At 35.4% G+C, this 12,111-nt stretch overlaps 1 protein-coding gene across 1 annotated transcript in view; it reads left to right on the forward strand.

The window, feature by feature from the left end:
• TMTC2 (transmembrane O-mannosyltransferase targeting cadherins 2) overlaps positions 1–12,111 on the forward strand; it is a 412,397-nt gene that overhangs the window by 275,271 nt on the left and 125,015 nt on the right. Inside the window, exon 8 of the mRNA XM_078449640.2 lies at positions 10,445–10,566. Within this exon, the coding sequence (XP_078305766.2) occupies positions 10,445–10,566 (122 nt within the window). The remainder of the gene's footprint in view (positions 1–10,444; positions 10,567–12,111) is intronic.

Raw genomic sequence — 12,111 nt, forward strand, 5'->3', positions numbered from 1 at the left:
CGGTTATCAAAAATCTCCCAACAAATAAGAGTCCAGGACCAGATGGCTTCCCAGGGGAGTTCTACCAGACGTTTAAAGCAGAGATAATACCTATCCTTCTCAAGCTATTCCAAGAAATAGAAAGGGAAGGAAAACTTCCAGACTCATTCTATGAAGCCAGTATTACTTTGATTCCTAAACCAGACAGAGACCCAGTAAAAAAAGAGAACTACAGGCCAATATCCCTGATGAATATGGATGCAAAAATTCTTAATAAGATACTAGCTAATCGAATTCAACAGCATATAAAAAGAATTATTCACCATGATCAAGTGGGATTCATTCCTGGGATGCAGGGCTGGTTCAACATTCGCAAATCGATCAACGTGATACATCACATTAACAAAAAAAAAGAGAAGAACCATATGATCCTGTCAATCGATGCAGAAAAGGCCTTTGACAAAATCCAGCACCCTTTCTTAATAAAAACCCTTGAGAAAGTCGGGATAGAAGGAACATACTTAAAGATCATAAAGGCCATTTATGAAAAGCCCACAGCTAACATCATCCTCAACGGGGAAAAACTGAGAGCTTTTTCCCTGAGATCAGGAACACGACAGGGATGCCCACTGTCACCGCTGCTGTTTAACATAGTGCTGGAAGTTCTAGCCTCAGCAATCAGACAACAAAAGGAAATCAAAGGCATCAAAATTGGCAAAGATGAAGTCAAGCTTTCGCTTTTTGCAGATGACATGATATTATACATGGAAAATCCGATAGACTCCACCAAAAGTCTGCTAGAACTGATACATGAATTCAGCAAAGTTGCAGGATACAAAATCAATGTGCAGAAATCAGTTGCATTCTTATACACTAACAATGAAGCAACAGAAAGACAAATGAAGAAACTGATCCCATTCACAATTGCACCAAGAAGCATAAAATACCTAGGAATAAATCTAACCAAAGATGTAAAAGATCTGTATGCTGAAAACTATAGAAAGCTTATGCAGGTAATTGAAGAAGATATAAAGAAATGGAAAGACATTCCCTGCTCATGGATTGGAAGAATAAATATTGTCAAAATGTCAATACTACCCAAAGCTATCTACACATTCAATGCAATCCCAATCAAAATTGCACCAGCATTCTTCTCGAAACTAGAACAAGCAATCCTAAAATTCATATGGAACCACAAAAGGCCCCGAATAGCCAAAGTAATTTTGAAGAAGAAGACCAAAGCAGGAGGCATCACAATCCCAGACTTTAGCCTCTACTACAAAGCTGTCATCATCAAGACAGCATGGTATTGGCATAAAAACAGACACATAGACCAATGGAATAGAATAGAAACCCCAGAACTAGACCCACAAACGTATGGCCAACTCATCTTTGACAAAGCAGGAAAGAACATCCAATGGAAAAAAGACAGTCTCTTTAACAAATGGTGCTGGGAGAACTGGACAGCAACATGCAGAAGGTTGAAACTAGACCACTTTCTCACACCATTCACAAAAATAAACTCAAAATGGATAAAGGACCTGAATGTGAGACAGGAAACCATCAAAACCTTAGAGGAGAAAGCAGGAAAAGACCTCTCTGACCTCAGCCGCAGCAATCTCTTACTCGGCACATCCCCAAAGGCAAGGGAATTAAAAGCAAAAGTGAATTACTGGGACCTTATGAAGATAAAAAGCTTCTGCACAGCAAAGGAAACAACCAACAAAACTAAAAGGCAACCAACGGAATGGGAAAAGATATTTGCAAATGACACATCGGACAAAGGGCTAGTATCCAGAATCTATAAAGAGCTCATCAAACTCCACACCCGAAAAACAAATAACCCAGTGAAGAAATGGGCAGAAAACATGAATAGACACTTCTCTAAAGAAGACATCCGGATGGCCAACAGGCACATGAAAAGATGTTCAACGTCGCTCCTTATCAGGGAAATACAAATCAAAACCACACTCAGATACCACCTCACGCCAGTCAGAGTGGCCAAAATGAAGAAATCAGGAGACTATAGATGCTGGAGAGGATGTGGAGAAACAGGAACCCTCTTGCACTGTTGGTGGGAATGCAAATTGGTGCAGCCGCTCTGGAAAGCAGTGTGGAGGTTCCTCAGAAAATTAAAAATAGACCTACCCTATGACCCAGCAATAGCACTGCTAGGAATTTATCCAAGGGATACAGGAGTACTGATGCATAGGGGCACCTGTACCCCAATGTTTATAGCGGCACTCTCAACAATAGCCAAATTATGGAAAGAGCCTAAATGTCCATCAACTGATGAATGGATAAAGAAATTGTGGTTTATATACACAATGGAATACTACGTGGCAATGAGAAAAAATGAAATATGGCCTTTTGTAGCAACATGGATGGAACTGGAGAGTGTGATGCTAAGTGAAATAAGCCATACAGAGAAAGACAGATACCATATGGTTTCACTCTTATGTGGATCCTGAGAAACGTAACAGAAACCCATGGGGGAGGGGAAGGAAAAAAAAAAAAAAAGAGGTTAGAGTGGGAGAGAGCCAAAGCATAAGAGACTGTTAAAAACTGAGAACAAACTGAGGGTTGATGGGGGGTGGGAGGGAGGGCAGGGTGGGTGATGGGTATTGAGGAGGGCACCTTTTGGGATGAGCACTGGGTGTTGTATGGAAACCAATTTGACAGTAAATTTCATATATTAAAAAAAAAAAAAAAAAAAAAAAAAAGACAGTGACAAAGCTACAAAGGAAAAGTCAACTTAATTTGCATATATAAAAGTTAAAGTAGTCTGACAAGAAAAAACAGTTTGACCATCTTTTGCATATTATAAAGGAAAGATAAATATCTTAATTGAAAAATGGCTTAAAACCATCAAGCAATGACCTGCAACTAAAAAATATTCACGGTTAAAAATTTGTGAAAAAATTTTGTAGGAATATATGAATTTTCATTAAGAATTAAAGTAGGAAAATTGAAATAATAGCATTTTTTTTCAAATGTACATTTAAAAAATGTATTCGAATCTGGGTTTGATGAGGGCTTAGAAAAGTTACTCTCCTTATATAGTACTTGTGGAAGTGAAATTGGTACAGTATTTTGGTAGGCTAATTTGGTTCTCCGTATCCTCAACATTAAATTTGCTAATGCCTTTCAGTTCAGGAATTCCACTGCTATGTATGTAGTCTAATTAACAGATATATGAAAATAAATAAGATAATTACAAAACAAGATGATAATTGCTGAAGTAGGTGCAGTGCCTGCATAAAAAGTTGGGAAAGAAATTTGAATAAACAGAAAGCTGAATATTGATCTTAAATGAGAAAATTTAGTTTTAGAAAAAATAGTATTTTTGCTTAATATAGTAAAACACTAGAAGGAACTCAAATACTTAAAAGTAACAAGAAAATTTACTTATTATATAACTGATTTATTTTCAGTATATATTTATTTTTAACTTTTTTTTTAATGTTTATTTATTTTTGAGACAGAGACAGAGTCAGAGCACAAGCAGGGGAGGGACAGAGAGAGAGGGAGACACAGAATCTGAAGCAGGCTCCAGGCTCTGAGCTGTCAGCATAGAGACCGATGAAGGGCTCGAACCCATGAGGTTTTGAGTCATGAGATCATGGTCTGAGCCACTCAGGTGCCCCTGTTTTCATTATTTAAAATAAATTATGGAAAAACAGCAAAATTTTACCACTATCCATGAGTGATGGAATTTACTTGATCTAATAAAATTATGATCTTTAAGACTTTATAATAAGCAGAATACTGTTTATCATTAGATAATATATAAATGTTAAACATTTTAAAAAGGAATAATCAGATTTGATCTTGATGTAGTTAGTCTTAAATAGATCATCTAGAAAATCCATGAATATGGTAGTTCCTATATAACTAGGATATTGTCACAGGTTTATGAAATGACTGTGTATAAAATACTAGACATTGGTGAATCCACAAATGATTATCTGTATCATTTTGGAAATTATGGAATTATTTATTTTTAGCCCCTCATTTTGTAGGTGATAAATCTAAGGCCCTGTCAAAAAACTTACTTGTCCACAACCATGCAACTATATAATGGCAAAGTAATAATTAGAAACACAGCTATCTAGCTACTGTTTTGGTATATATATAACTTGTCATAATTCAGTGCTACATCATAAATGTAAGTAAGTTCAACAGGTAAATGAAACAACCAAACTAATCAGTTAATTAATTAAAATGCATTTATTTTATTTTAAAATTATGTGGCAAAATTATTCCTCAAGGCAATAATTAAAGAACATAAAAAGGAAATCATCATAATAAATGTGAAAATTGGTAAAATGCCCCTTGAAAGAAAAGTGACCAACACCTAACATTAAGTATCAAAAACACCCCCAAAAATCTAATGTCTTACATGGAGAATAATAATTTCCTAAAATGGAATGATCACCTCGGTGACCAGCCAAGTCCTCAAACTTGGAAAGCTTGGAAATTAGTGTGGAATTAAATGCCTGGTCTTCAGGCAAAGTATTCCAAAATTCGGAGTATTGTCAATGACATGATTTCACTGGATTGGCAGCAGGAAGCCTGCTAGAAAGACCGTACGGCCGATAGGAGTGTTCCCATTCTTTAAAGCTGTGAGCCTTTTACAAAACTAGATTTTCTCCCCCGTGTGATGGTGGAGCAGTTTTTGTTTTACAAACAACTCTAAAACTTTTCCTCAAATGATAGCTGGGTTTGCATAATTCTGTGTGCTCCACACTTCATTTGTATTCCTCTGTTGTGATTTTGCTCACAGCCACTGTCTGTATTATTATTTATTTGGTATTTTTCTACCTTCTAAACCATGGTATCTATGAAATGACACTTTGTTTTAATGTTTATCTATTTTGAGAGAGAGAAACAGGGCGAGCAGGGCAGGGGTAAAGAGAGAGAGGGAAACAGAGAATCCCACACAGACTCCGTGCTGTCAACACAGAGACCAGTGTGGGGCTTGAACCCACAAACTGTGAGATCATGACCTGAGGTGAAATCAAGAGTCAGATGCTTAACCTACTGAGCCACCCAGGAGCCCATATGAAATTACATTTTTAAACACAGATTAAATAAAGGATAAGTATTAAAAAGTTTTGTGTCATGTGCATCTAAATATCAAACTTCGGAAAATACTCATAAATATATTTGTCACTTGACTATAAGTTCCATGAAGGTAAAAATGAAGAATATCTCATTAACCTTTATGTTTACCGTCATCATATTATCCTGTTGCTTAACTTAAATTGGTATGAAAGTATTCGAGAATAAAAAAAGGAAACATTTGATAATTATTCAATTATTATAAAAGTTGGGTAAGGGGTGATCACTTTTGGTAAAGCTGGTCACAAAGTTGTTGGTTTTTTGTTTTGTTTTGTTTTAGCTTTTAAAATAGGGAATTCAGAGATGGGAGAATTGGATGAAGGCAGTCAAAAGGTGCGGACTTTCAGGATGAGATACATAAATTCTGGGAATATGATGTACAACGTGATGACTACAGTTAATGCATCTGTATGGCATATTTGAAAGTTGCTAAGCAAGCAGATCCTAAAAGTTCTTATCACAGGGAAAAAAATAAAACATTGTTTTTCTTTATAAAATTTATGTATCTATGTCAGATGATGAATGTTAACTGAACTCGTTGTGGCCATCATTTCACAGTATATGTAATCAAGTCATTATGCTGTACACCTTAAACTTACACAGGGTTATATGTTAATTATATCTCAGTAAAATGGAAAGAAAACGTAAGGAAGCTATGAATCTTCACATAGCTATATACTGTCGAGCAAGGGCAGGAGAAACAAAAGGTAACTCTAGCAAGTATGGGTAGTATGTCCCATTACGTACTCTATTCTTTATCTGCAAGCCAGAGCTGTCCAGTAACTTGAAACATGAGAATCAGTGAGATCTGGGCTATTACATCATCAATAATCCGGCATTCTTTCCTTTAAGGAGTTAGCCTTTGCCTGCGTTATTTAGACTCAGGGCTTTTTAGGGAGGAAGAGTGACACTATTTGTTCTACATCTGAAACTGGTTTATATCTGCTTGAAGCCAGCCTGGAGACATCCAAATCCCTTTTGTCTGTGAGTGAATCGGAAATAAATCTGGGTGATGAACCTGACCACTACATCATCACAGCAAATCTTCTCATTCTTATGAAAGTGGCTCTATTTTATTTATTCATTTTTTTTTTTTTTGCAAGATGAGAAGGAAACACAGTCATCATTGCTTCTTTCCTCCTGGGTGCTATAAACATTTTTTTCTATTATTGTAAGTTAAGAAGAATTACAGTACCAGAGAAGATGGCTTAACTTAACCCTCCCCTCTCCACCCTATTCCTGAACAAGTATTTCATTTCCTTCCTCATTGAATGTAAAATTTTCTTGTCTTGTAGCCATTTCCTTCATGGAATTTTTATGATTTTAATATTTTAATGAAGCTTAAAGGATTACATATATCTCATTCTCCCCCAAAACTGAATCCACTGTTGGCACTTTTTTTGCCGTTATTTTATCCCCTCTCTAACTACTTTTTTATAGTATTTGAACAGAATGTATGGTGAAAGAGCCAGAGAGAACTCTAATTTGAATCCTGAATCTGGGATTTGCTCGGTTTTAAACACTGAACAAGATGCTTAATCTCAGTGAGCCACAGTCTCTTCATTTGTACAATGAGACTGATGTTAATTACAATGTAGGCGTAATGTACAAGTATAAAGATAATATATTTAAGACATTAGGAAGTATTTGATAAATAATAAACTTTATATGGTAGGCATTTCGATGCAGTAGAGAAAAGCATGAGCTTTACAGCCATTCGAACTTTAGAATAGGATTATTAACTGTACTTGTGCAAGTCACTTTCCATTCCTGAGCCTTCCTCCTCATCCATAAAATGAGTATGCTAATTCCTAGTATGAATTAGGCATGAGAAATGTGAAGTTCCTACGTTGTCAGTGCCAGGGGTATATCCAGTACTTGCCTGTATATTGTTTGTTGCCTGCATCTTTACTGAGTCACTTTTTAAACACATTTAAATTCATCCATTATCATTTTCTTGCATTTTAGGTTTTACGTCTTGATTTTATTACCATTTTTATAGGCTGTTTTTGTGTTAAGATTAACCATAGTACTGAAGTGCATCTTGTGTGATACATATTCCCCTCGTAAGGGCTGAATAACATATGCAGCAGAAGCATTTTTAAAGGTCAACTATAGATTATTATTGTTCTTCCTTATTCCCTTAATTCGGTAGATAGCCCCAGGCAAAGTGAAATGATCTTGATGGCCAATGTATCAGAAAGCTAGAAAACAATTTTCCAGGAGTGAGAAAGAGTATAATTTTCACCTGAGCTGGAGAGTTGAAAAGTTTGTGATTATTCACTACCAGTAGGTCAAAGCGGTGTGCTTTGAGGTCAAGTTGTCCTGGGTTTGAAATGCGGCCTTACCACTTTCCTCATTTATGGTTTTGTGTGTTTTATTTACTGCTCTGCTTCTCAGTATTCTCATCTGTGAAATCTAGGTAAAGATATTCCTTAATAAAAAAATGAGATGCATATATAAAGCAACTAATAAAGAGATGGAAAATCTTCTGTTTCATCTTGCAAACCTAACCTGAACAGTTAGTTGGTAGCAGTTGAAGGAGGGTAATCTGTGAAGGCTCATCGTGGGGGCTAAGGGAGAAAACATTCTACATGCCCAACGATATGGAATAAGAGGAGTAAGTGTACATAAGTCAAACATGTGCCCTCTATGGCTTGCTACTCTAATTCATAATAAATATTCAATACAAATGGTTGCCAGTGTTATTATTGAGATACAGTGAAAGGTTGCATGAAGTTTTTCTGAGTGGTAATGAGTAGTACCTAAGTAGGCTGGTCATTTACATTTTTCATATACTTGCCAAGATGCATTATTACATTATATTTCTTGTAGCCCTTTTATATTTCTCCATCTCACAAGGTTTTCAAATTATTAAATTACTTGTGAGTTATTATTGAAGAAAATGGGCCAGCCACTAATTATTTAGCAAGTTAATATTTCATTGCAAAATAACTTTTAGTAATAGATTTATGACTTGAAAAAATAGAACACTTTGTGCAATGATTTGCAGACAACTTAAATGCAATACAGAGCTCCATCTCAAAATTGCTATGGAATTGGGGTTCTCTCACATTCTTTTTATTTTGAACATAAAACCCACTGTTTACTATTCTACAAATTAGCTGAATTTTTTATTTTAGTTACTTTTTTATTTTTTTAATTTTATTTATTTTGAGAGAGACAGCACGAGTGGGGGAGGGGCAGAGAGAGAGGGAGAGAGACAGAATCCCGAGCAGGCTTGCACTGTCAGCCTGGAGCCTGACGCAGGGCTCAAACTCACGATACTGCAAGACCATGACCTGAGACTATACCAAGAGTTGGACGTTTAACTGACTGAGCCACCCAGATGCCCCAGTAGTTAATTTTTTTTTATATAAATGAAAAGTAGAAGTTATATTAAAGGCAATGATGGTTCAGTTTCTGAAAGCTGACCTATGAGGCCTTGAAGACCCAAAGAAGTTCAGGTTGTTTCCAAACAGAATCTGTAATTCTTGCCCATCTTTTTCTTCCAACTCTGAAGTTAGTGTATGTTTTCTACTGTCTTTGGAATCCACTTTAGATATAGATATTTGGATATAATTTGTCATTAATTGCTTTAAACTTATCAATATTTAGATATCGTCACATTCTTTCTGTTACATAAATCATATCTAGTATCATTTTAGTATGAAGAAATGGTTCACTTGCCCTAGAAAAACTTACTGTTTGCTTTCCTGGGAAACATTTGTTAGCTCAACATGACAAAAAGAAAAATAAATCTGTCTGACAATGTTTCATGTTTATAGAGATATTATAACAATACAATATTATAGAAATGTGAAATTAAAAAAATTATGCCTAATCCTCCTGCTAATAACGGTGAGCATTTTGTTTATTTAATTTCAGTCTTTGGTCTTTGCTTCAGTATTTCTTGCATTCCCCCTGAGCATTCTATTTAATCTAACTAAATTCTTCTTAAATGCAAACACATTTTAAGTTTTAGATTAAAAGAAAAAATTTTCCACTATCATTTTTATGACAGTATAGTTTAAGAACTATTCTGAGAACCAGAAACACATAGACGTGTGTGAGTGGTGTATACATTTTTGTTCATATTACGTATTTGTCACTAGTATTTTTTTACTAACCAGCTGAGCAAAGGGAACTCAAAAGGTGAGGAGACTTAATTCAATTCTTCAAACATATTTGTATTGACAGCACTGGGCTAATATAAAGGGAATATGATTAAAGTAAAAGGAAGCTAGTTCTTCCTTTGAAGCAAAGAGGTATAGCCAGTGTGGAAGGAAAAGCCTCTGATTATGCCTTGAAATAGAAAAAGCTATCGTAGTTCTGATTAGTTAAGCTCCAATGGTCTGCCTGAAAAATAATTCCAGTTACCAGTCTATTACCTGGTCTTAGAAATTGAATAGCTTCTATATTTGCAGTGCTGATTAAAACTATAATACTTAAATATACAGATCAGCTTAAAATATAATATTCCCATCAGGTAAAAATTCTTCCATACTGTAAGCAAATAAAGGAGGGGGATGGTAATAAGTAAGGAACTGATATACGTTTGGTTTTACTTCCAGTTTTGGGGGTTTTTGTTTTTTGTTTTCATTCTCTTGATTGGCTGTTAGTGAAATGCTCTTTGGCAGGTAAAATTTGCTTAACTTGAAAGTAATAACTGATGGCTGAAACTCTTCATACTAGTTCTATACATGGTACTGGGTGTGCTAAATAATTATCATATATTCACGGAATTTTGCAAGTGATACTCATAAATTTTATTTATTTATTAAAATATAAAATGCAAATAATTTGTGAAAAAAATCTAGCACCACTACTTAATCCAAAATGTTTTTGACTCCTTCTACTGATCTTATTTTCTCAACAATGTTGTAAATCTTGGAAGGACCTTAAACTTCTTTGTCCAAGTCCTCATAATTCTCTCTACTTAGTAGTTATTCTATAAATGCTTGAATTTCTAAAGGAATAAATGAATGTGAATAAAACAGAACAATTGACTGTACATAAGAAAGAACAAACTTATCTTTAAGAAAAAGAAAAAGACAAAGGGTGTATGCTTATGGGTTCGAGGTTATTAGGTTAAAAAATCAAAGCTTTATTAGTTACTAAAGTTTTGAATTTAACCGTTTCACTTAATTTCTCCATATACAAGTTTTCATATATGTGAAATGGAAATTATGGTGACTTTGGGGGAATCCAATGAGATAATGGGTGAATGTACTTGCCACACAGCATCTGAAGTTTCATAGAGTATAAATACGATGATGTGCTACTATTGCATTGTTGGAAAGCTGTGTCCTCAGGTTGATCTTTATGACTTTCTTCCCAGGTGAAGCATACATGCGATTAAGCAAACTCCCTGAAGCAGAGCATTGGTATATGGAATCATTGAGATCCAAGACTGACCACATCCCTGCTCATCTGACCTATGGGAAACTGCTGGCTCTAACAGTAAGTAACATCTTCCTTCCTCACCCTTTAGAAGCTGGTTTTCTCCATGCAGACTGAGGTAGAGTTTAAGGTATTGGTTCTTAGCTGATTGACTCATACTGTTAGGAGGTAGTGATGGTAACACTGAGCTAGAACTCTGTATAGAACCTATAGACAAATGTATTTGCTTGGCTGTAGAGTTTGCCATAGCTAAAATGTGGTGTGTCGTGATCTTTGATGTAACTTAATGGAAAAATATAGATGGTGAATCCCATATATGGATTACATAATGGATTTCTCATAATAACAATATTCGTATGAAGATTATGTTCTACAAACCACTGTTAGCCCCCCATTGGCTACACTGTAGAACTCAGTCTGATTCTTTCCAACTAGCTAGCATTATGTAATGCTTTGCATGTGTGTGAATTAGTGTCACCTGGAATTTCTACTGACTGGAAATCATTCCAGAAGAGAAGTGGAGCCATCATTTGGCCACCCACTATGTGACAAGCAGTCTCGGAGGCCACATTCTCATGAAAGTGGTGTTAGTTTGAAGCATAAGAAATGGCTGGAGTTCTACTATTGTGATTTATAAAAATCATAATTTCATGTGTTTCAAAGTAATGTTGACGTCTTACTTTACACTGTAGAGGATTGTTCAAGATAAGTAAATGTTCTGAGCTTATCCAGTGAAGAATAGGCAGTCGGACCAACCTTTGATCCCTATCCCAACCTATTGTCTGTGTTGTTTTAGTTATATCACCTAATCTCTCTTCAATATTAATAAAAATAAATGACTCCTAGAAAAGCGTAGGACAGATGGTCAGGAAAGTAATTTCTAAGTGAATTCATAGAAAGGTAGCTTATAATTATTTAAAAGTAATAATATTTTATTTTCTACAGAAGATGGTAGACTAAACACTTAAATGATACAGGCAGACTAAGTACCAGAAAATACCCCACTAAAATATATCTAGGTGTCCTTAATAAAGCAGATAACTCTCAATGCGTAGCTGAGTTCAAAAAGTAGTGAGACAATTTCCTAAGGGTGAGAAGTGAGGGAGTTGTGGCAACTGGAGGGAAAGGGCTTTTTGTTTGTTTTCATTCTTGCTGGAGTAAGAGACAAAGCTTTGGACCAGTGAATGGCCAGGGATTAGATACCTAAATGAAGCAGGAAAATTCATACCCTCTGTGAAAGGATAATCTGGAGTAAATTTGCATACTGCTATAAGAAGGCAGCATGAAGGTTTGTCTATCTCAGCATGGGATTTGGATGGAGAAGGAATGAATTTTTACTACCGCCCTCCTTTTGTCTGGCTTTGAGTTTTGAATTTGCTTTACTTGCATGGTCATGAAATTCCTAGGCCAAGAAATTAAATTAAAACCAGGCCACTAGAAACTCTTGCTGAAGAAATTACTGAAGATGTCCTTCAAAAGAACACAATTAAATCTAGAAGGAGTTGCTGATTACGTTGCAAAAAGAATGTGAACAAAGAAATGTGATCATGTGGGTAAACAAAGAATAATAATCCTAAATATTATACTAAATATTTATAATACTGA

The sequence above is a fragment of the Panthera onca genome, chromosome B4 (genome assembly GCF_046562875.1).
Source record: "Panthera onca isolate mPanOnc1 chromosome B4, mPanOnc1 haplotype 2, whole genome shotgun sequence".
NCBI lineage: Eukaryota > Metazoa > Chordata > Mammalia > Carnivora > Felidae > Panthera > Panthera onca.